Source organism: Nannobrachium achirus (assembly GCF_963921795.1).
Source record: "Nannobrachium achirus genome assembly, chromosome: 4".
NCBI lineage: Eukaryota > Metazoa > Chordata > Actinopteri > Myctophiformes > Myctophidae > Nannobrachium > Nannobrachium achirus.
In genome coordinates, this window is record NC_137813.1 from 63567329 (window position 1) to 63593512 (window position 26184).

General features: G+C 41.4%; 1 protein-coding gene and 1 pseudogene across 2 annotated transcripts in view; one reads left to right on the plus strand and one right to left on the minus strand.

The window, feature by feature from the left end:
* The window catches only part of LOC308283087 (nuclear factor 7, ovary-like), a gene marked incomplete at both ends in the record, with an annotated part of 43517 nt that continues 17333 nt past the window's right edge, over window positions 1-26184 (minus strand). The window contains one exon of the mRNA XM_080723474.1: window positions 1-1290. Within this exon, the coding sequence (XP_080579600.1) occupies window positions 1-1290 (1290 nt within the window). The remainder of the gene's footprint in view (window positions 1291-26184) is intronic.
* LOC308284191 (tRNA-splicing endonuclease subunit Sen54-like) overlaps window positions 7609-26184 on the plus strand; it is a 29662-nt pseudogene continuing 11086 nt past the window's right edge. Inside the window, exons 1-10 of the transcript in view lie at window positions 7609-7737; window positions 7860-7940; window positions 9931-10029; window positions 10417-10469; window positions 10572-10679; window positions 11013-11133; window positions 11350-11619; window positions 13948-13955; window positions 15558-15719; window positions 15803-15941. The product of the transcript in view is annotated as a tRNA-splicing endonuclease subunit Sen54-like (transcript). The remainder of the gene's footprint in view (window positions 7738-7859; window positions 7941-9930; window positions 10030-10416; window positions 10470-10571; window positions 10680-11012; window positions 11134-11349; window positions 11620-13947; window positions 13956-15557; window positions 15720-15802; window positions 15942-26184) is intronic.

Sequence of the window (26184 nt, forward strand, 5' to 3'; positions counted from 1 at the left end):
CTAACTACATGGTTCCAGAGTTACACTGATCTTCCATGGTAACATCTTCAGAGGGAGAGTACAGCTAATAGTGGTAATGAATGGAAAGAGTGTTTCAGTGAAAGTGTGTGTGAAGGTGTGTATGTGTGTGTTAGTATCAGGATCAGAGAAGGACAGCTTTCCTTTGTTCCAGTCCAGCTGGACTCTGATCTTCTTGGGGTTCTGCTTCACTGAGAGAACAGTGACTGACCCTGGTGAGGAGGATGCTTTGTATTTACCTTCATATAACCATATGCACCAGCGTTGACCCCCTCCATTTCCCTTCCTCTGAAAAGACTCTGCTGACACACCTAGTACCCAGTATGTATTGTCTCCAACCTCAACATCCCAGCTGTGAGTCCCAGAGTTAAAGCCCTCAGAACCCAGGACACGGAGCAAGTGGTCAAACCTCTCTGGGTTGTTAGGAAGCTGCTGTTCATCTCCACGTCTCACACTGGTCAGATCATCAGACAGGATGAGTTGTGGATTGGCAGTGTTGGGGTCCAGAATGACAGGAGTGTAGGAGACAATGTCCTTCATCTTGTCCCAGACTCTGAAGGTCAGGTTCTTCAGGTGTTTGGTCTCGTCTATCAGTGCTCCTGAGACCGGCTGTGGGTCCTGCAGTGTGAACTGCACTCTTTCCACTGTGGTCTTGTAGTTCTGCAGGAATGAGATGTGTTCAGCTCTCAGATCCTCCTCTATGGCTCTGATTGTGTCAGAAAGGGTTGATATGTCTCTGTTCAGACCCTCAATCTTCTCCTTCATCATCTGAGTCTTCTGCTGCTCTTCCTCCCTCAGTGCAGTGATCCTGGCCTCCTCTTCCTCTTCTAGAAACTGATGCATCTTCTTATACTGTTCCTTCATCTGCATCTCTGTGTGCCGGGCCCGGACCTTAATGTGTTCTGCTGTTTGGTCACAGTTTGTTTTAACTTTATTAAACACCTCCAGTTTCTCTTGTAAAGGCTTCAGTGATTTCTGGACTTCCTCCATGTGATCCAGTGCAGCTTCATCGATGGGTCTGAATCTGTGGTTGATGTGTTTTTTAGAATCTCGACACACAAAACACGCTGGCTGTTGACATTCCAGACAGAACAGTTTGAGTTTCTCAGCATGCAGACTGCAGAGAACCTCAGACCCTGTTGAAGCTCTCTGATGTATCTCCTGTATGAAGGCCTCACACAGGTTCTTCAGAGCCAGGTTTCTGGGTGGATCCACTGAATGTCTCTCCTTACAAACTGGACATTCTTTTATTACCTTCTCTCTCCACCATTCCTGCAGACAGGCTTTACAGAAGCTGTGGCTACATGGCAGAACAACAGGATCTATAAAGATGTCACAACACACAGGACAGCAATAATCCTCTTCTGGGCGAGATGCGTTGGAAGCCATTTGGTCTCAGTGTGTAGCTTCAAATACGCTGCTCAAGCCAGGAAATCAGCCAGTCAGTGGTGGTAAGTCACTCCCTATACTCTAGAATGTTCCCTGAAGTTTACCCTTTGAATCGTGGTTCTTGTTAAAGTCCATTCAGCTAACAGAGTCAGCAGCAGGTTCCAGTGGTCTGGGTAAGTATTCCCTCCTGTATCTGTGGAAAGACTGTCTGTCCTCCTCACTGTAAGTTGTGTTTGATCTGAAGGTGAATCTTATGGTCTTATACTGTATGAATCTGGCAACATCTGGGTGGAGCTTTGCCACACAAGGAAACTCCTTCATATAATTTGTGCCTCAATCCATCAGGTATGTTGTCAAACAAGCATGTGATGTCTTCGTCACATGCATGGCATTTATGGGAAAGCAGGTTAGCTCATGGACACACAGAGTGAGTGAGTGTGTGTGTGTGTGTGTGTGTGTGTGTGTGTGTGTGTGTGTGTGTGTGTGTGTGTGTGCGTGCGTGCGTGCGTGCGTGCGTGCGTGCGTGCGTGCGTGCGTGCGTGCTGTTCAGACAGACAGACAGACAGACAGACAGGCAGGCAGACAGACAGGCAGACAGACAGACAGACAGACAGACAGACAGACAGACAGACAGACAGACAGACAGACAGACAGACAGACAGACAGACAGGTCTTGTGAATTCATAGAAGGATATAGACAGGTTATCAAAATGAAACAGCCTTCTCAGAATGCAATTTGACCATTCAAAGTGTTTTAAAATGTAGGCCTCACATTCACTCTTTCACACGGCAACAGCAGCTATGCTAGTCACATACCTGCTTATTGCGACCGTAGGTCGCATTTACTATCAAACCCTGCACAAAGTGTAAGTCAGTCCGTCAGTCTGTCTGTCAGTCTGTCTGTCACACCTCACACGTCACACTCTTGCCCTGCTCATATCTCCGCAACCGTTGCCCCGATCCATGCCAAATTTTGCACACACGTTCCTTACCTGCCAAACTACAACCTCCAAGGACCCCCGGAGCTCCAGGGACCCCCAGGTCCCTGGGGGACCCCCAGATGTAAAAAATGACCAAATGTGCTAAACTGACCAAATGACCACCCCAACGGGGCTGCTCACGGGGGAATTCCCGGGGACCACCCACTCCTGGTGCTCCAGAACGGATGCAAAAGTGGTGGCGCCCCCAGTGGAGGACCCCCTACACTGCAGCTCACATAAAATGCCGTAACTCTGGCTAGGAGCGACCGGGACAGCCGGGGCCGGTACCTATTCGTCCGCCTTGCCGGCGCGGAGACCCCACCCCTCATTTCTCACATGGCCCTCTTCTAGCGCCACCATGAGGCCGATTCTTGCAAAACACATTTTTGGACACTGCTCCTACAATTTTTGCCCTAAAATCACGCAAATCGGTACACAGTATGTCTACACTCATCCCATCAACATGAATCTCTCCCATATAGCGCCACCTCCAGGCCGATTTTTAAAAACACATTTTTGGACACTGCTCCTACAGATTTTGCCCTAAAATCACGAAAATCACTACACAGTATGTCTACACTCATGTCATCAACATGGATCAGGAAGATTTTGGCAAAACACATTTTTGCCCTATTTGTGGAGATAAGTGACCTACGGTCGCTTATCTCCCGATTAGGGAGCCTTACTGGTCAGGAGCAGTTTAGGGGTTCAGTGTCTTGTTGAAGGATGCTTCTACATAGAGTGCCAGGACAGGAGGAGAGTTCTCACCGTTATGCAGATGAATACAATCAAGAGACAAAGTCACACCAGCAAGAGAAGAGAGACAACCATTTGACTTAAGTTTGTAATGATATTAAAAGATGACTGTTAAATTATTGCTTTGAAACGTTTCTGCAACTTTTAACTTGGACGGATTTGGATAATTGTCAAAATTGCCCCGAAATGCAACTAATCATGATATGAGTGGAAGAGAATGACCTGATGATACAAGTCAACTACAAGGATACAGCATTAAACTGGTTATGACACTTCCTTTAAACCCTGTCATGCCCTTCATTATCTAATCACTCATCATCATTCATCATGTTCGTGTCTGTGTTTAGCTAGTAGAACTTGATTTCCTGTCCTCAATAACACTGTCCTTAGCAGCAATCTGACTTTTAACTCATCTAGTGCCTTTCGCGTGATGTCACGCGATAAGTACTAGAGTACGTATAGTGCCGAATGCGTGATGTCGCGCGAAAAGTAATATATTACTGTAACGGCGAGTAAAAATACCTTGTACAATGGCCGACGCTCCGGAGACGAAATCCGCGCTGATTTGTCATCATCACGGCTCCACGAACACACAATAGTCATCCCATAACATTGAGGTGGACGGCCGATCTCATCTTTAATGTCCATTATCTCAAAACAACACTTTAGAAGCGAAGATGGAGGCAGATGCTCGCTTATAAAACACATGTATAAACGCTCCTATGCAATCCAGCATGGCACCACGTAAACAATGATCAGTTCCGTCGCAGGATCCGATGACGTCAGACCGGAAGTACTTCCGGTCTAGACTTCTGGCCTTCAAAATAAGACAATGGCCGTTAATGGGGCCGGGAGGGGGCACTCTGGACCCCCTAATCCGTTAATGTCCTGGGCTCTGGATGAGTTAATAATAAGCACACGCCCATCTTTGTAAGTAACTTGCTAGAGTGGACTTGAGTGGAAATTATGTACCGTAGGTGTCCCTTTTGTATAACAAAGATGGTCTTAGGGTTGTGTTGAATAATGAACAGTACAAGTGTGTGAGTCAGTGGGGTAGTGTACAGACACATATAGTCTAGTGTGTGTGTGTGTGTGTGTGTGTGTGTGTGTGTGTGTGTGTGTGTGTGTGTGCGTGTGCGTGTGCGTGTGTGTGTGTGTGAGTGGGGTAGTGTGCAGATCATTAGTGTGTCAGATCAAGGACACTAAAACCTGCAGCTGTAACACAGGAAGAACTATTTCAATGAGTTGATGTTTATACAGGAGCACAATAAACGTGAGTTTACCTTACAATGATTAATGTGTTGTTACTTTTTAACATTTTATTAATTATTCAAGTCTGCAATTCAGATCTCATTCTCACAGGTGGAATGTAAAACAAACAAACAAACAAACAAACAAACAAACAAACAAACAAAAAAAGACATTAGCCTAGTATCAATGTTTGGGATTACTATCTATCATGTACATTACATTGACACCTGACCTGTGCAGATTCTACCTGGTGTGATTTCACCTGAGGTGGCGTGTATGCCCATAGCCAATCAGAGAGGGGCAAAGGGTGACATCATAATATCAAGGCATATCCACGAGTTTCCAACGCCCCATAGTGCATTGCGCAGACGCTGTACCGAGCTTCCGGCACCGCAGCCGAGTGTGATTTACAAGCTCACAACAGGCTGCATCTGCGACGCGACGTGAGCTTGTATGTCTGCTGTTAAACCGGAAGTGTGGTGCAAACAGGTCCAAATAATCTCCAGTAAACTCCCGCGGAAACAGGTGGATAGAGTATAAAGCTACATACAGGTATTTATCCAGTTTATAAATAGGCGATCTCTAAACGTGAGCGGCCCGAGATCGGACAGGTAAGGACAGGTAAGGACAGGTAAGGACAGGTAAGGACAGGTAAGGATCCCTTAGGGATGGGTGAGGAGAGGGGTAAGGATCTAGTATAGTTTCATTTATATTAATTTATTTGTGAATTCATTTTCTCCTTTGACTTTAATGGGAAAATGCTAAAACAAAACCTTTCCCAAATACGGAGATGGTGACATCATAGATGTTCTGACATCATGAGACAGACACAGGTAATACATACAGTATGTATAGGCAGCAACAGAAGCAGTTAGGGGTTCAGTGTCTTGTTTAAGGATGCTTCTACACGGTGTCAGGAGGAGTGTTTTCACTATGATGCACATGAAGACATCAAGAGATTCATAGTCAAAAAGAGAAGAGACATTTTAAATATAGCTTGTAAGACCACAGGCGAATAATATGTTCTCTTTCTTTCTTTTCAAATCTTTTTGAAGCGGTGGAAACCGCTTCCAATGAATGGCTTTGTGTGTATCACGCCCATATATGGTCATTTCAGTCCAGAATGAACAGGTTTTTTCAAAAACAGAATGTCCGTTACCTCCAATGAATGGCTTTCTGTGTATCACGCCCATATATGGTAATTTCAGTCCAGAATGAACAGGTTTTTTCAAAAACAGAATGTCCGTTACCTTATGTCCATATATGGTCACTCCAGGCCAGAATGAACAGGTTTTTCCTGTCCCGTACGTGTAAAATATCAGTCCAGAATGAATAGGCTTTTTCAAATATGCAATAGGTCTCACTTATTGCATAGGTCTCACCTATTGCATTGGATTGGTGAAGCTTCACATGACAATTCAACCCTATAGGTAATAGCATGGTTTATACTAAATAATTATTAACTTTGCTATAGTCAGCATGGAGAGGAACATCTACAATTTGATCGTCTCATCAAATGACTTGGTTTCATGTGCTATTGGAGGTTTTATCTGTCCACCGCTTCACTTCGAACCGAGGTTCGTCTTGTTTATTAAGGTACAATGTCACAATGAGGCAGGTATAGTGATGGCACCCCAAATCACATTCCAATCACAACAATCATTGGTAAGAAATAGCACAGGATCTGAGGCGATCACGGTACGTACACATTCAGTTGTAAGGAAGAGAAACCCTGCCCATAAGAGATAATAAAAGAAAACATTTTTTCCCCATATACCCAATTTAGTGTCAAGCCAATTCCCCCATCCCCATACTCTACGTTTGAATAATATGTTCTCTAAAGGATCGAAATGAGTGAGAGACAGACAGACAGACAGACAGACAGACAGACAGACAGACAGACAGACAGACAGAGAGAAACAGGAGGAAATATACCAGAGATAATCATCTCTGGTATATGGACTCAATTTCGATCCTTTAGAGAATAATATGTTCTCTAAAGGATCGAAATTGAGTCCATATACCAGAGATGATAATAGAGGTCGACAATAGAAACACAATGACATGAAAAACACAATTATTTCCTCCTGTTTCTCTCTGTCTGTCTGTCTGTCTGTCTGTCTGTCTGTCTGTCTGTCTCTCACTCACTCTCTCTCTCTCTCTCTCTCTCTCTCACTCTCTCTCTCTCTCTCTCTCTCTCTCTCTCGATCTCTCGATACAGCATCAAACTCGTTATGACACTGCATTCCTTTAAACCCTGCAATGCCCTTCATTTTCTAATCACGAATCATGAATCATTATGTTCGTGCCTGCTTTGACAACTGTTCCATTGCCAAACCAACACATATTTTAACAGGTAGAACTTGATCTCCTCCTGTCCTCAAGTAACACTGTCCTCTGCAAAGCAATCTGTATAAAAACAATACAAGCACACAGGCCCATCTTTGTACGTACAGTAACTTGTATGCTAGAGGGGACTTACAGTACCCCGATTAGGGAGTCTTACTGGTAGATTAATATATTCATGCTTTTATTTGAAAAATGCATGTACAAGTGGCCATACAACTGCCATTAACAAACATACCTTATTAACTGAGAACCAATGTCAATACTATCAATCTATCACTGACTAGATGTGCCAGATTTCGGGATCTGATCCTGATTTTGGAGAGTCCTAGAGCAGGGGTTCCCAAACCTTTTTGTCTCAGGGCACCCCATAAATATTTGTTTTAATCTGAGGCACCCCTACATTATAATTTTCACTCCCAGCACCTTATATTTATAGCATATCATCGTTGTCGGGTGGAAACCTTGTATGTCCAAAACCGTTAGTTTTGTATTTATCATCTATAAAATGCACTAAACTATAGTGAAAACAGCAGATCTACATGCGAGGCGTTGTGTGCTTGTAGATCGGCTGTTTTCAGTAGTTTTGTGCGACAGTCTTGTATGATGAACCAGGGCTTTGCTTTACCAAAAGACGTACACATTTGAAACTTGGAGATACGAGGTTTCTGCCCGACAGCGACGATATTTTAGTGATTATGTTGCGAGGAAAAGGTTGAGATAATATTTTTTCAAGTGTCCAAATAATTTCCAAATATTATCCAAATTATCTTGCGGCACCCCTGGACTGCCGTCACGGCACCCCAGGGTGCCCCGTCACCCACTTTGAAAACCCCTGTCCTAGAAAACCAATTAAAGAAATCAAATAATGGCTGATATGTTGACCAAAGTGATATATCGGACGAGCTCTGAATGCTTTTCTCTGCGTTCCAGAGGTAACCTGGTGAAAGCTGTGTGGATTCCTAGGGAGAGAAGGGTGGAACTGCAGTCTCCTGCTGTGAGTGCATCACCACACCATGATGGGAGAAGACAACCTCCTTCCTCTATTACCCATTCATCACATACGTACTGTCAGATGCACATTGATAATTACTGCTTTTTTTAATCTAATCCACACAGGGAAAGTTTTGGCAGACGGGTTACTCTGCCAACGGGAAACAATATCTTCTCCCAGAAGAGGCTCTGTACCTGATGGAATGTGTGAGTGTCAAATACCGTGTGTGTGTGTGTGTGTGTGTGTGTGTGTGTGTGTGTGTGTGTGTGTCTGAATCGACATCAATATAACAACAGATAAGGCTTTCCCCTCATAGTATATTAATCAGTCAGTTTGTTATTAGTTGACCAAGACTTTATTTTCCTCCCCCATGGACATGTGTTGTAAACTCTAGATAGAACCCTGTAATTCTCCCAGTCTATATATAGACCAATGTCCACTAGGCATTGTTAAATCTAGTTCTTAATATCACCTGAAAAGCCTGGTCTCTGCTAACTGGTTGATTAGTAGAGACATTCCTGTGACTTCAAGTCACAGGAAAGTCTTCAGTGACTGAGTAAGAGATTAAGGAGTGCTGTGTGCGTCCGTGATTATATCCAACTGAAAACTGGGGTGCTTTTTGAAGAGGGATGTATCGTGAGATGTAACCATTTTCCTTTGTATCCATTTTGCAAGTAATTTTGCTAAATGGGCAGGCTGTCCTTAAGGTCTTGGTTGTAGACAGTACAAGGCCTTTGCTGTGTTCAATGTTTGTGTATGATGACTCAGCCTCATTGTGACTAAAATGCATCACAATTATTCAGTAATTCATTCTTTTTTTTTAAGTGATGAATTGAAAAAACAAAGGTAGGGTGGAAACAAAGGCTTTATAATGCAATAGTCATTACTAGTGAAATATGTTTTTCATCATGTGTTATATACCTTTTTGTAAAAACATTAAACCATTGTAAGAATTTCTTCAGTCTAAGATATTTCTAAAGAACAAATCAAAGGAAGAATCTGTGTTGTAGTGAATTGATTGAATGAATACTTGATTAACAATTTGCAAACGGTACAGGCAGGGATTGACACTAACGGTTGCCCGACTGCCTGGGGCAGGTAAATAAAATTCTCAGGCAGGTGAAGTTTGCAGCGGCAGAGTGGCTGGCTAGCTGCTACGTGAGCTCCGTCAAAAACAGTCATAGCTAAAGACTTGTTTCCCCATTCACTTCACGTTCGCACAATGAGGCATGCAACTTTACGTGAGATTCCAAGTGGCCAAGACCTGAGGGCAAGTAGAACATGACCTGTACTTGCCCGACGGGCAAGTACCTCTTAGACCTTAGTGTCAACCCCTGGCTGCAACAGTAACTGAATATAAATTTTTTAACTCATTTAGTGCCCCTGAAATTAACGGATTATAAAGTCCACGACGCCACCTTCAGGCTGGCATCACCGCAGTTATCTTATTTTGAAGGCCAGAAGTCCACCGCGCAATCACTTCCGGTCTGACGTCATCGGATCGTGCGCCGGAACCGATCCGTGTCCACGTGGAGTTGTGTAATGGCCGACCGGGAGCTTTTATAACTGTGTAACATAAGCGAGCATCTGCCTCCATCCTAGCTTAAAGTGTAGTTTTGAGATAATGGACATTAAAGATGAGATCCCCCGTCCACCTCAATGTTATGGATGGGACTATTTTGTGCTTGTGGAGCCGTGATGATGCGAAATCAGCGACGGATTTCGTCTCCGGACCGCCGGCCATTCTTCTCGGTAATGTACTCGCCGTTACAGTAATATATTACTTTTCCCGAGATATCTCGTGAATGGCACTGCGGATTACTCTATTACATTTCACGAGTCTTCTCGGGATTAGCACTATATGAGTTAAAAGGTATCTTTTGTTGATTTTTTATTACGCAATAGGCTTACTTAATCTGACCTATTTGAATCTTGCACCTGGCAAATAACTAACATAATTATACAAAAGACACTCAAATTAACACTAAAACGAATAAAAAGGAAACCAAAACTAAGCTTTGTCACAAAAATCAAAAACTATAACGAATAAAAACGAACTGAATTAGACGAATTAAACTAACAAAAATCCCAAACTATTAACCTCGATAGGCGTCACACGGTTTGCTGGCTGGTGTTGGTCCACATTCTGAAGAGTGAAGTGTTCTTGAGGCCTGAATGGTTGTCTTGTGTTTTCAGGGAAACCTGCAGGTGTTTTATCACGACCTTCCTCTGTCCATCCAGGAAGGATATGAGAGGTTTCTGTCCTCCAAGACACTCACACTGCAGGAGTACCAGGTATCAGGGATGAGGGGAGCTTGTGGGTTTGAGTCCAGCTTTGTCGGCCGTCTACCCAAACACAATTGGTCTATTTTTGGTGGAGGGAAGCCGGGCTGTGATATTGGTCAATACAGGTACTCCTAAGGGCTGGGGGCGATGCCTCACCTGTCAGTAGGGAGAGTTTGGCGGGAGGAGTAGGGCAAAGGCCCTACATCTTCCCGGTGGGGGCTCCTCATTGGCAGGTGAGTCAGTAGGATGCAACAGCAGTGACAACACAGCAATGTGTGTTGGCATAACGACTATATCGTGGGATCAAGGGATGAGGGGAGCACTGCTTATGTTAACAGCAGAAGAAAGTATTTCCTCTCAACTCAACCTAATGTCACAAACATTTTCATCACCAAGGTGTTTGGGCATTTGAAGAGACTCGGCTACGTCGTGAACCGGTTCGATGCCAGGTAAATCACTGCTAGTGACGCGTTCTTACACCGTCATGCTTGACCTTACAATGGGGGTTGTGGAGGATTTGGAGGGGACAATGATTCTGGATCTCTTCACAGTACGGTGTCGTCCTTATACGAGGACAAGCTGAACCTGCCGTCTTCGAACGACCAAGCAAGGAGGCATCAGAAGAGGAAACGCAGTGACAGCCCCTCCCCTTTGCCAAGGTACCTCCAAGATCTCCATGGATGTATGGAGATCTGCTATTTTCATCTATTTGTTTAAATCTTTGATGCTAGGTTGGAAGTGGTTAAAAATCTGAACAAATCGGCTGCTGCATATAACTGCAGATGTTGTCGCCAAAAAGACAGATGATGAACAATACTGTATATCAGCCAAACTGATGATATCAACATGATCATGTATTTAAATCTATGTAGGCCTACTGTATGTAAATAGAACCTGTACCTGTATCTCCAGTAGAGAGGTGTTTACTGACTTAAACCTTTTGTGTCTTTTTTCAGCCACACATAAGCTGAGGTGGGATCAGTCTGTGACAGAACAGAGGTGGGTGAACATGACAACACAGATGAGAAGGATGAGAAGACCCCAGAGTCTGCTGCAGACCCTCCAACCCCTGAGACCTCAGAGACCCAGAACCTGCAGCAAACTGACCCCAGTGTAGGCCTTTCACTACATCACATAATAGCCTGAGAGCAATTATTGTTTTGCATAATCGTCATAATTGGTTGTATTCAGAAGCTTCAGAAGGAAGATGAAAAGATGTCTCAAAATGCGTTCCAACATGACACGTTTTTAGCTTGTAGATCTGCTATTTCTGAATTGTTTTTATACAAGTATAACATTATTAAATAATAACTATAATTGTGGTGCCAGGCCTGTCCCTGCAGCGAGGGCAGGAGTTGGTGGGAGACGTCCCTGTCAGTGTCCACAGAGCGGGGACCACCAGAGCCTCCCCCCAGGCCCAGGGCCTCCTGCTCCTCTTCTCCACGCTGGGACTTCCACTCCATTCTCTTCCCAGACCTGGGCTCCAGGTGGAGCTCCTCCACAAGGTTGGCCTCCCCGGACCCTTCTCTGCTGCCCGGGGCTCTGGCCGTGGGCCGCTACGACGTCGCCCCCTGGCTGCACAGGCTGAACCTGCGCCAGGTGAGGACCAGTCATGGACAAAGTACTGAACCCCGTACTGACTGAACCCCAGTGCTAGAGTCAAAGTATAGATAGAAGTATAGATCAAAAGTTACAAAGAAAGTTCATTTTCTTTTCATTAAGTGTGCCTGCCATGCAATGCAATGGCAAAACACTTATTGTAATCCGCCATACTTAAGTAAGTAAGTAAGTAAGTAAGTAAGTAAGCCACAAATTTCGGCACGTAATAACTGCCGCACGATTTACACCACCGCCACAATATATACATCAAAACGTGCGGCTTGGCCGGGAATGGGGTGCTATTACTTTTCTTTCCGATCCGCGTTACCATTGCGACGTAATTCGCAAAAAACGATGCCAAAAAAACCCCATTCACTTAGAATGGGGGAAATTTCGGCACGTAATAACTGCCGCACGATTTACGCCACCCCCGCAATATATATATCAAAATGTGCGGCTCGGCCGGGAATGGTGTGCTATTACTTTTCTTTCCGATCCGTGTTACGATGGCAAAGTAATTCGTAAAAAACTACGCGCTAAAACCCCCATTGACTTTGAATGGGGGACTCGGAAAAAAACCCAGAAACTTTGACGCCACATAACTCTGCCATACTTTTGCCTAGCAACGTCATTTAAACTTTAAAATGCACACACAACTTTGGTCTTTTTCCAGCCAATAGGGATGGGCTGTAATTGATTAAGCCCCGCCCCCTCTGTATTCCTATTGGCTGGGTTTTAAACAGCCACTACTCCAGTTCACACCATGGTACCGTCTTGAAACTTGGTGTCTGGACTTAAACGGCCAATAGGGACTTATTACTTAAGCCCCGCCCCCTCTAAAGCCCCGCCCCTATATTCCTATTGGCTTAGCTTTAAACAGCTATATCCCCAGTTTGCAGCATGGTACCGTCTCGAAACTCGCTGTGTGTACATGGCAAATAGTAATTATCTGTATTTGCTTAAGCCCCGCCCCCTCTGCATTCCTATTGGCTGGGCTTTAAACAGCCATGTCTCCACTTCCCAAAACGTTACTGGTCTCAAACTCGGTGGGTGGTCCCACAGTCCCAACGGCTAACCGCTAATGCTAACAAATGCTAATGCTAACACATGCTAATGCTAACACATGCTAATGCTTATGCTAACAAATGCCAATGCTAATGCTAACACATGCTAATGCTAAAACATGCTAATGCTAACAAATGCTAATGCTAACAAAAATGCTAATGCTAACAAATGCTAATGCTAACACATGCTAATGCTAACATATGCTAATGCTAACACAAATGCTAATGCTAACAAATGCTAATGCTAACACATGCTAATGCTAATGCTAACATATGCTAATGCTAACACAAATGCTAATGCTAACACATGCTAATGCTAACAAATGCTAATGCTAACACATGCTAATGCTAACATATGCTAATGCTAAAAAAAATGCTAATGCTAACAAATGCTAATGCTAACAGATGCTAATGCTAACACATGCTAATGCTAACATATGCTAATGCTAACACAAATGCTAATGCTAACACATGCTAATGCTAACAAATGCTAATGCTAACAAAAATGCTAATGCTAACAAATGCTAATGCTAACACATGCTAATGCTAACATATGCTAATGCTAACACAAATGCTAATGCTAACACATGCTAATGCTAACAAATGCTAATGCTAACACATGCTAATGCTAACATATGCTAATGCTAACAAAAATGCTAATGCTAACAAATGCTAATGCTAACACATGCTAATTGTAACAAATGCTAATGCCAACACATGCTAATGCTAACAAATGCTAATGCTAATGCTAACAAATGCTAATGCTAATGCTAAAAAAATAATAATGTTAAAGCTAATGATAAAAATGCTGATGTAAAACATTTGAATAATGATGTTAATGTTAATGCAAAATGCTAATGCTAACACCAACTGCTATACAAGGATGCTAATGCTAACACCAACTGCTATACAAGGTTGCACACACTTAGCGAGCTGCAGGCACACTTAAATTTTCTTAGAAATTTTCTTTTCTAGTTTACATAGCACATTTCATACAGCAAGTGCAGCCCGATGCGCTTCACAGATCAAAAATACATTTAAAAGCAATAAGGAAAGGAACAATTAACACTAAAAAATATAATAATAATAAAAATACAGACATAAGAATAACAACATAAAAATTAAAGTAAAAGCAATGCTAAAAAGGTGAGTCTTAAGATTTTGTTTAAAACTTTCAATGGAGTCTGTGAGCTGCAAGTTTACAAGCAGGCTGTTCAACAGTGTAGGACCATAAAAACTGAAGGCTCTTCACCGTGTCTCACAGTTTCTGGCGTAGGTATTTCTAAGGCCCAGTCCATACGGCGCCGGGCAAGTCCTTGACCGGCAAGGCACATCCACAATTTCTCATGAGTGTCCACATGCAAACGCATGAAATGGGGGATGTAGACAAACAGATTTCAAAACTCCGGCCACAGTGCATTTTTATTATCCAGGCGTTTTTCTTTTGCCATGTGGACATCATAAACGGTGAAGTTCTTTGCCTGCTTACTTCACCTTGTGTTCCTCCTCCTTGCTACGAAGAGAGAATCCTTTGGTCACTGTAGAATATCCATATTATTTTTGAGGAGCTCATCACGAGTCACGACACGTTAACATTAGAGAGCTGTCTTATTTAGGGATGGAGCCCTAAACAAGGGTAACAGTAATGAATGATTGTTTTAATGATACCGGTATATGTTACTCTTGTAATTGTCAGCCACAAACTCGCAGTCGCAAAAGATAACAGTTATGTTCTGAATTTGTCGTCTCATATCTTTCCACAAAATATTAGAAAACGCTCAATAGTGAGCTCTACAAAAGCCCGGCTCAATAAGCAGGATCGATAATGTGCTCATTATCAATAAAAATTAACAAGCTTGTTAAGTAACAGCATATCTAACACGCGCCTGTTTGTTCTCTTGGTCAAATTCTGGTCATCAAAAGAGAACTGACAGCACTCGCATTAAGCCAGCGATTGTTATAATTCCTCTATAATCTGTGAGAGAAGTCTGTTAATTTGCTGTATGAGTCATGATTTTATTCTCTCTCTGTCTCTGTCAAAAGATATAATAAGCATAATAAAGGCGAAGAATTAATTTCACTGCATTATAGGCCATTTGCTGCTTTTTAAATGGTTTCCAGGTGTTTTTTTATTTATTTATAGGCATATATTGTTAGGAGCAAACGGAGAAGGACATTCACGCCACTGAAGGATATTTGTGGATTTATAGATGGTTCTATCAGTAATGAGTTTATTTTCTCAGGCCTTTTATCAAGCAATGGAGAATTACGCAGTAGCCTATAATGCAATTGTGCTGCCTTTTAAAACTGTTAATAAAGCAATCAATCAATGTGTGTGTGTGCGCGTGCTGGCGTGCGCTCTGATGAGGAGAATGAACAGACTGAAGAGCTGTTTAACGTGTGTGCTGCCTTTAGGCTGACCAAGGATAAGGTCAGTTGGGATCGGAATGATGCACCGTGAGATGCTAATGCTGGTCTAGGATCAGATTAACACCGGGGGAAAAGATCACAGTGCATAATGATGCAAAGTCGCAAATACATTAATTAAATATACCTGACTATACCGATTAATTATATGCGTGAATGCGCCCATATATATTTGTCTACTGCCTCGGTTCCTCTCCCTTCCCTGCTCTAATAGTTAACAAATTCATATGAAATCAATGTTTAATTAGCAATTGTGCATGTTAAAGTGTTGAAGATTGTGAAACTTGGACAATGGCATAGTATTAGTCACATAGCCTATAGATATACCGGTAGCTGCACTGTGATGAGAACAGGGGGACGCAGGCTTTTTTAACAGGGGTTTATAGCGTTTTGCCGTTGTCATGTGGGCAGAGAGTTTTTTCTAAACAGGGCTGTGTGGTGGCATAGAGGTCCACCCGGGAAAGTGGAATTCCCCGGTGATGCATTCCTGGTGTGGATCAGCTCTAAGAGACCGGTGCCAGAGGACCTAAGTGGTCTACTAGGTACATACCTGGAGAGCATTTCAGATAAATACACAGGTGCAGAAACTCTGAGTCTGAAATGGCTCAGGTAAAGTTACTTTGACACAATGCCAAATATGAGGAGAGAATATGAAATTCATAATGAATTTCATATTCTCTTGGTTTATTCAGAGAATGCATTCTCAGACACCTCTTTATCAGCCTCTTTCACGCTCTGCCTCTGGGTCGAGAGTTCTACCATTTAGCAAGGGATGAGTTCATAGTCCCTCTAAGCCAACAACGGTACTTTCCTGGCCACAAATACCTGAGGGTTTGTTTTTCCATGGTACCGGGCCATGATTACAGATATCTTCATATCTGTGGCTGTTTGAACATGTTTTGTGATGAACATACTGTGTTGCTACATTCCTCTCCTCATTACAGGACCCATCCCGGTGTTTGTTTGTGTTTTATCAGTATTATAAGAACATAACATGTCATTTCGGAATACAGTCAGGATAAAGAACAGCAAGGCAAGAGCTATGTTTTATATTCTACATCATAAACATCTACAGCTGGAGGTCAAAATGTGGAAACTACATCCTTTTATACCCGGGTTAGGGAGGGGGGATGCTGTTTCCCAGACAATCTCTCTCTCTCTCTCTCTCTCTCTCTCTCTCTCTCTCTCTCTCTCTCTCTCTCTCCTCTCTCTCCGCTCCCGGCTCCCCGCCCTCCCCCCAATGAATTTTCTAAAAAAAACTTCCCTACATTTGCATTTAACCAAATAGACGTTTAAACACACTGTTAGGGCACGGTCACACCACACTTTTATTAAGTGTGCCTGCCATGCAACGCAATGGCAAAACACTTATTGTAATCCGCCATACTTATATAAGTAAGTAAGTAATGTCGCCACAAATTTCGCCGCGTAATAACTGCCGCACAATTTACGCTATCCCCGCAATATATACATCAAAATGTGCGGCTCGGCCGGGAATGGGGTGCTATTACTTTTCTTTCCGATCCGCGTTACCATGGCGACATAATTCGCAAAAAACTACGCCCAAAAACCCCCATTGACTTTGAATGGGGGACTCTGAAAAAAACCCAGACACTTTGGCCCCACATTACTCTGCCATACTTTTGCCTAGCAACGTCACTTAAACTTTAAAATGCACACACAACTTTGGTCTTTTTACAGCCAATAGGGATGAGCTGTAATTGATTAAGCCCCGCCCCCTCTGTAACAGGAAGTGCCCTTCGCCAAACAGGAAGTGCCTCTACATCTCATGAACCGTTTGTCGTACAGACTTGTGGGAGGCGTCAAATGACTTGATTAGGAGTCCTTAACCTTAATTGGGGCCTATTTCGCCAAACAGGAAGTGCCCCTCACCAAACAGGAAGTGACCCTATATCTCATGAACCGTTTGTCGTACAGACGCGTGGGTGGCGTCAAATGACTTGATTAAGAGTCCTTAACCTTAATTGGGGCCTATTTCGCCAAACAGGAAGTGCCCCTCACCAAACAGGAAGTGACCCTATATCTCATGAACCGTTTGTCGAACAAACTTGTGGGAGACGTCAAATGACTTGATTAAGAGTCCTTAACCTTAATTGGGGCCTATTTCGCCAAACAGGGAGTGCCCCTCACCAAATAGGAAGTGACCCTATATCTCATGAACCGTTTGTTGTTCAGTCGATAATGTTAAAGCTAATGCAAAAAAATGCTAATGTTAAAAAATCTAATGCTAATCTAACGCTAATGCTAACACCAAAAAAAATCTAACGCTAATGCTAACACCAACCGCTACACAAGGTTGCACACACTTAGCAAGCTGCAGGCACACTTAAAATTTCTTAGAAATTTTCTTTTCTAGTTAAGTGTGCCTGCCATGCAATGGCAAAACACTTATTGTAATCCGCCATACTTATATATATATTCCGACAAAATTTCGGCACGTAATAAGTGCCGCACGATTTACACCACCGCCGCAATATATACATCAAAACGTGCGCCTCGGCCGGGAATGGGGTGCTATTACTTTTCTAAGAGAAAAGTTGTATCGTTTAATTGATATTAATTTATTAGTGAATTAATTTTACCCATTGACTTATAATGGGAATCGCAAAAACTCACATTCAATATTTTTTTTCTCGCAAACCATAGGGGCTACAGTTTCAAAACTTGGAGAGGAGATTTAGAACGATATCAAGGATTAAATAAAAAATAATTTCATCAGTTGGCCTCATGGTGGCGCTATAACAGTCCACTTTACCTTTCGGCCTGTAACTCTTGAACCGTGGGTCGGAAAATTAAAATTCCGTTTTCCCTGGATTCCTTGGGTCACGCATCTCCTCATATAGGCCACGCCCATTTGCGTCAGGATAGATTTTCCGCCATTTTGAATTTTCTTCAAAACACACTTTTTGCTCCTTTTCCTACATATTTTCTCCAAATGTCACAAAAATCGATACACACGATCTATGGACTCATGCGATAAACATATTTAAACGATATTTTGATAGTCCATACCGTTCTTCCGTAACAGGGTTCCAAAGTTAGCGGGAGGAGCCCGTTTTGTAAGAAGTAGCCATAAATCACAAACGAAACATCCAGTCAACACCAAATTTTAACCACAAGTGGGGGGCGCTATACTGAACATACACCCAAAAGCATTTCCACTTCGACCCATAGGGGGCACCACAAACGCACAAAACGTAACCGTTTCATGACAAAACGTGTTTTTCAGGGGGAACGACCCTCTCAAAACGAAACACTAACACCAACCGCTACACAAGGTTGCACAGACTTAGCGAGCTGCAGGCACACTTAAAATTTCGTAGAAATTTTCTTTTCTAGTAATAATAATAATAATGACGGTGCCACAAATTTCGGCAACTGCCGCAATATATACATCAAAACGTGCGTCTCGGTCGGGAATGGGGTGCTATTACTTTTCTTTCCGATCCGCGTTACCATTGCGACGTAATTCGCAAAAAACGACACCCAAAAACCCCATTGACTTAGAATGGGGGAGATATCGGTACGTAATAACTGCCGCACGATTTAACGCCACCCCCGCAATATATACATCAAAATGTGCGGCTCGGCCGGGAATGGTGTGCTATTACTTTTCTTTCCGATCCGCGTTACCATGGCAACGTAATTCGTAAAAAACTTCGTGCAAAAACCCCCATTGACTTTGAATGGCGGACTCGGAAAAAAAACCAGAAACGTTGGCGCCACATAACTCTGCCATACTTTTGCCTAGCAACGTGATTTAAACTTTAAAATGCCCACACAACTTTGGTCTTTTTCCAGCCAATAGGCATGAGCTGTAATTGATTAAGCCCCGCCTCCTCTGTATTCCTATTGGCTGGGTTTTAAACAGCTACTACTCCAGTTCACAGCATGGTACTGTCTTGAAACTTGGTGTCTGGACTTAAACGGCCAATAGGGACTTATTACTTAAGCCCCGCCCCCTCTTAAGCCCCACCCCTATCTTCCTATTGGCTTAGCTTTAAACAGCTTTATCTCCAGTTTGCAGCATGGTACCGTCTCGAAACTCGCTGTGTGTACTTACATGGCAAGTAGGGACTATCTGTAAATGCTTAAGCCCCGCCCCCTCTGCCTTCCTATTGGCTGGGCTTTAAACAGCCATATCTCCACTTCCAAACACTTTACTGCTTACAACTCGGTGGGTGGTCCCACAGTCCCAATGGCTAACCGCTAATGCTAATGCTAACAAATGCTAATGCTAACAAATGCTAAAGCTAACACATGCTAATGCTAACAAATGCTAATGCTAAAATGCTTATGCTAATGCTAACAAATGCTAATGCTAACACATGCTAATGCTAACACACGCTAATGCTAACAAATGCTAATGCTAACACATGCTAATGCTAACACATGCTACTGCTAACAAATGCTAATGCTAACACATGCTAATGCTAACAAATGCTAATGCTAACAAATGATAATGCTAACACATGTTAATGCTAACAAATGCTAATGCTAACAAATGATAATGCTAATGCTAAAAAATGCTAATGCTAATACATGCTAATGCTAACAAATGCTAATGCTAATGCTAACAAATGCTAATGCTAACAAATATGCTAATGTTAACACATGCTAATGCTCTGCTAACATATGCTAATGCTAAAAAATGCTAATCCTAATGCTAACAAATGCTAATGTAACAAAATGCTAATGCTAACAAATGCCTAATGTTTAAAGGAAAGAATTCAATGATAATGCTAATGCTAAAAAAAAATAATGTTAAAGCTAATGATAAAAATGCCGATGTAAAAATTTTAATAATGATTAATTAATGCAACATGCTAATGCTAAAATGCTAATGCTAACATCAATTGCTATACAGGGTTGCACACAGTTAGCGAGCTGCAGGCACACTTAAAATTTCTTAGAAATTTTCTTATAGTTATTATTTTAAAATTAAAAGCGTATTTTTTTTTTTGAAAATAGACATCTACAAGCACACAACGCCTCGCATCTGTGTGGTTGTAGATCTGCTATTTTCACTACTTTTGTGGGATGTAGGGCTTTGATTTACAAAAAACAAAACAAAAAAAAATGCATTGCAAAAAAAAAAGGAAAAGGGTACTTGGAAAAGCTGCAGCAAAATTATCAAAGCATTCTTTCTATTTTGCTCATTACTTGAACAACGTGATTTAAACTTTAAAATGCCCACACAACTTTGGTCTTTTTCCAGCCAATAGGCATGAGCTGTAATTGATTAAGCCCCGCCTCCTCTGTATTCCTATTGGCTGGGTTTTAAACAGCTACTACTCCAGTTCACAGCATGGTACTGTCTTGAAACTTGGTGTCTGGACTTAAACGGCCAATAGGGACTTATTACTTAAGCCCCGCCCCCTCTTAAGCCCCACCCCTATCTTCCTATTGGCTTAGCTTTAAACAGCTTTATCTCCAGTTTGCAGCATGGTACCGTCTCGAAACTCGCTGTGTGTACTTACATGGCAAGTAGGGACTATCTGTAAATGCTTAAGCCCCGCCCCCTCTGCCTTCCTATTGGCTGGGCTTTAAACAGCCATATCTCCACTTCCAAACACTTTACTGCTTACAACTCGGTGGGTGGTCCCACAGTCCCAATGGCTAACCGCTAATGCTAATGCTAACAAATGCTAATGCTAACAAATGCTAAAGCTAACACATGCTAATGCTAACAAATGCTAATGCTAAAATGCTTATGCTAATGCTAACACATGCTAATGCTAACACATGCTAATGCTAACACACGCTAATGCTAACAAATGCTAATGCTAACAAATGCTAATACTAACACATGCTAATGCTAACACATGCTAATGCTAACACATGCTACTGCTAACAAATGCTAATGCTAACACATGCTAATGCTAACAAATGCTAATGCTAACAAATGATAATGCTAACACATGTTAATGCTAACAAATGCTAATGCTAACAAATGATAATGCTAATGCTAAAAAATGCTAATGCTAATACATGCTAATGCTAACAAATGCTAATGCTAATGCTAACAAATGCTAATGCTAACAAATATGCTAATGTTAACACATGCTAATGCTCTGCTAACATATGCTAATGCTAAAAAATGCTAATCCTAATGCTAACAAATGCTAATGTAACAAAATGCTAATGCTAACAAATGCCTAATGTTTAAAGGAAAGAATTCAATGATAATGCTAATGCTAAAAAAAAATAATGTTAAAGCTAATGATAAAAATGCCGATGTAAAAATTTTAATAATGATTAATTAATGCAACATGCTAATGCTAAAATGCTAATGCTAACATCAATTGCTATACAGGGTTGCACACAGTTAGCGAGCTGCAGGCACACTTAAAATTTCTTAGAAATTTTCTTATAGTTATTATTTTAAAATTAAAAGCGTAATTTTTTTTTTGAAAATAGACATCTACAAGCACACAACGCCTCGCATCTGTGTGGTTGTAGATCTGCTATTTTCACTACTTTTGTGGGATGTAGGGCTTTGATTTACAAAAAAAAAAAAAAAAAAAATGCATTGCAAAAAAAAAAGGAAAAGGGTACTTGGAAAAGCTGCAGCAAAATTATCAAAGCATTCCTTCTATTTTGCTCATTACTTGAACAAAACATTTCAATTTGTTTAAAACAGCAAACATGAAAAACGAGCATGCCATATTGAGTCTCTGTCGGGAGGAAACCTCATTATGTTCTAAATTGTTACTTTTCAGGATTCAAATTCAAAAACATGTAAAGTAACTTGATGCTTGTGTGACGCTATAGTATGATCAAATAGGGCGTTAATTTACGAAAACAAACACAAAAGGTTAGGAGATGATATGAGGTTTCTTCACCAACAGCAAAGACTATAAGTTAGTGTTGTTGGTGTTCAAACTGAGAATACCCCAGGCGTATGAACACATAAACAGGAGAGCAGGTGAGTTTTAAATAAGTTTTGTTTAAAGGGATGGCTGTTGGGAGTTGAGGAGTGGTGTAGTCTGTAGTGGATGGTGTGGGCAGGATGGAATAGCAGGCAGGCTGGGTGGAAGCCAAGCAGGTATAAGCAGGCAAACAGAAGGATCTGGCGCCCATCAGGGACCTGGGCGCTGAGACGCTAGTTCAGCCTGGGAGGTGTAGATGGAGAGGCCCTCTAGGGGCACGACCGAAGGCGATATTCAATAACATTGTTGAATACCTCGAAAACTATATGATTCACTATATGTACAAAAAAAAAGAAAAAAAATGCAGTAGCCTATATATAGTTTTAGCTTTGCTTCAGATCAAGTTTTGCAAACTACAGACATTAATTCAAGAAATTAAAATAAATATCTAGCCTTACAAAAGGCAACAATGCCCTGTGCATGTTGCATTGTGACATATTATATAGAGGGTATGCGCGTGACATTATCATCATACCCGGAAGTTATGCGGGTACTGAGTGGCAAAAAACAACTTACTGGTCTTGACAACCCTTACATCCAAACGGAAAAGTCCTATCTGATTGCATTAAATGACGTTAAACTTACTTTGCCACTCGATTTGCAACTCAATTTTCCATTCACTTTATGCATCCGCATAGACTCTTCTCTTGTTAAAGGATAGTTGTGTTTCTTGGAAATTATATAGGCCTATTAAAATAAAAGCCTGGAATGGGCCGTTTGGGAACTTTATGACGGCTTCTAGCCCGATGTCAGTGTCGTCCACCTATGGAGTTATACTCCTTATTTCAACATTTATTTTTATTTTTTTATTAATGGTGGTCCTTAGTGTTAGTGATCTATATACTTTTTATTTTGTACTTAAATATGACTCTTTCAAATGTATAATACTTGTCTTTGTATGTATTATCATCCTTATACACACCTGCAGTCAGGACATTCAATTTTTGTATTGCCTGTATGGTAGACAATTTATTATTTCTTAACTTTTGATATCTCTGACCACTCAGGTGGCAGTGTTTGGTCACATGTGTGATTATCCACAGCTGTATCCCATGTGATCGTGATTGAATGTGTATTTGCTGGTGTTTGTATAATATGGGCTCCTCCCTGTTCAAAGTTCAATCTGAAGAAGAGCAGTGTTGGCTCGAAACGTCACAATATTTATTTGGTGCAATAAAGCACTTTTTCGCATGTGAGCCCACAGTGTGCGAGTGTTTTTTTTTTTTTTTTTTTTTTTTTCTAGTATTAACTTGTTCGCTCAGCACCTGCCCAACTAGGGTTGGATGTGCATGTCATCTCCCCTTTTTCCGTTCGGGAATCTTCCCATTTTTCCCAGTGGTCAGCATGTACAGATGGCTCTGGCGAGCACACAGTGGGGAGCTGTTAGGGGTTAACTGCCTTGCTCAGGGACACGTAGACTGGTGGAGCCCTCCGATTCTCATTTGCCTCCCTACCCACTCTCGTTGGGTATACGGCCTCTACAAATGCAGATCCGTAGTGTAAAGTGCAAATGTGGTGCAAGAGAGAACCAAAAGTATAAGTGCTCATAATTTGTGCAGAATGTCCCATTTTGTCAAATGGATAAAAATCTTTTGAAAATAATCTACAAGCTCACGATGTCACACATTGTAGTAACTAACGTTTTCAAATAATTGTAGTGGAGTAAAAATACAATATTTGGATCCAAGATGTAGTGGAGTAGAAGTACTGTACAAGTATTGGAGATTGGAATCCCTCCAGTAAAGTACAAATAACTCAATTTAAAGGGATATTTAACTTTCAAAAAACTTTTGGTAATTTTATCGTCTAATCAGACTTTTATGAACACCCTGAACAGTTTTTAATTTGCTTGTTTCAGTATTTCGATATTTGATGTAAATGTTTTCACTTATTTTTTGCGACCATAGGTCGCAGTTAACTATGAAAACCGGCACATCTTATCCGTGTATCTCTGTCTGTATGTCACGCTTGACACTGTGGTTCCCCTGACACATCACTGTGACATCACAGGTCTATGGGTTTGTCGCTCTGATATCATGCTCTGACATCACTGTGATGTCAGGGGAACCACTACAGAATGGGTTTGCCGCTCTGACATGACGCTCTGGCTTCACTGTGATGGCACACTAACAGAATCCCTTTCATGCCCATATATGGAGTTCGCTGATGTCATCAATATTAATATATCTAACAGGACTTCATGGAAATGCCCATATATGGAGGCCTCATTGGCCACATACCACACTAAGAGAATCCATATATGGCCAAGACAGAAGGCCAAAACAGACCATATCTGTGTGGCTGGTTCTATGCAGGGATCTCCATGTATGGGCATAAAAGTCATGTCAGATGACAGATGTCATATGTCATAGACGTCATAGGACTTTCACATAACGAATAACTGAGTAAGCATGTTTGGGCTAAAATCAGAACTCTTGGAAACCTCCACCCTCTCCTGAGATATATAATAAAATCACATCAAAGAAATGATTATAGAAATACAATTGGACAACTTTATCAAATATTTCAGGAAATCAAATCCGAAGATTTACTTCACATTAAGGATAAGTGGGATAAAGAACTGAGAATTACTATAAATGGGAATGAGTGGAATCAGAGTTTCAAAGACATTTCTAACTTCTTAAGATCACCTTTTTGGCAGGAATATGCCTGGGAAATCAATATAAGGTACTTCCAAACACCTCTGTCAATATCTAAGTACCACTCAAACTCCGGCTCCCAAAATACAAACTTTCTGGTCAAGAGTGACACAAATAATAGAACAAATATTTGGGAGAGTTTTAAATCTACAAAACCACAATATACTTCTGGGAACACGTCCCCAAAGTCTGCAGAGCAGAGATTTATATCTCTTCTGGATTTTGAGAATCACAGCACTCAAACAAATATCAAGGGGTTGGAAAAGTTTGGAACCTCCCAGGGTGGATAAATGGTTGGACAAAATGGAGGAGATGTACTCTATGGAGAAGGTGACATATAATTAATGGTAAGGAAGACGTTTTTGAAAAAAGGTGGGCCGCTTATCTTTTAAATAGGGATAACATGCCCACATAACCCCTCTTTTTTTGTTTCGGTACATTCAAGCGAAAAAGCCTCTTTATTTTATTTTTATTTTATTTTATGTAATTGTATTGTATGTTTAAGTAGGTGGTGTTTTTTTTGCACGTGTTATGTAAAAAAAAAAATGATTGCAACCAGGCCTAGAATTTCGTCAGTTTAGGGGCAAGGCCAATTGGCCTTTGGTGTTGTCAAATTTTTGAGGGCACAAAGGCCAAGTGCCAGGGCAGGAAGGCCATCATTAAAACAATGATTTTAAGTCCACGCCACACGGTCATAATTAATTTAGCTTAAACGTTAAGGTTTAATGTAATACCTTTCAATTAAATAAATATCAAGAACCTGTTTATTTCTGTTTTGCCATGTGCAGTGGTGTAAAGTAACTAAGTACATTTACCTAAGTATTGTACTTAATTGTTTATTGTAATTTTGAGTATTTCTAACACTTACTTCTACTCCACTACATCTCGGATCCAAATATTGTACTTTTACTCCACTACAATTATTTGAAATCTTTAGTTACCAGTTACTTTGCATAATAAATTATAATATTATTAAACATACATGAACCACTTTATCCCTATTTAGGCTATTTGAAAATAATCAAGCTTGTAGAAGAAAATAGCAGATCTACAAGCTCAAGGTTGTGAGCTTGTAGATCTGCTATTTTCAATAATGTTGTACTTTTACTTTTGGTACTTTAACTACATTTTGATACCAATACTTTTGTACTTTTACTCAAGTATATTTGGAATTTGAGGACTTTACTTGCAACGGAAGTATTTCTACATTGCAGTAGGCTATTGATACTTTTACTTAAGTAAAACATTTGAGTACTTTTTCCACCACTGGCCATGTGCACGCACGCACACACGCACACAAACTCCTCCCTCCCGTTCGCGGAGTGATCCCTTTCTCAACAATAATGTTCTTTCTGACAGCTCAGCCTCTTGGGGAAAGAATGGCTTTTGGTTCCCTTGTGCTGCATTTTGGTTGTTGTCCTGAGCTCAGCAGAGCTCCGTTTGAAGGCATTCGTTCGCACA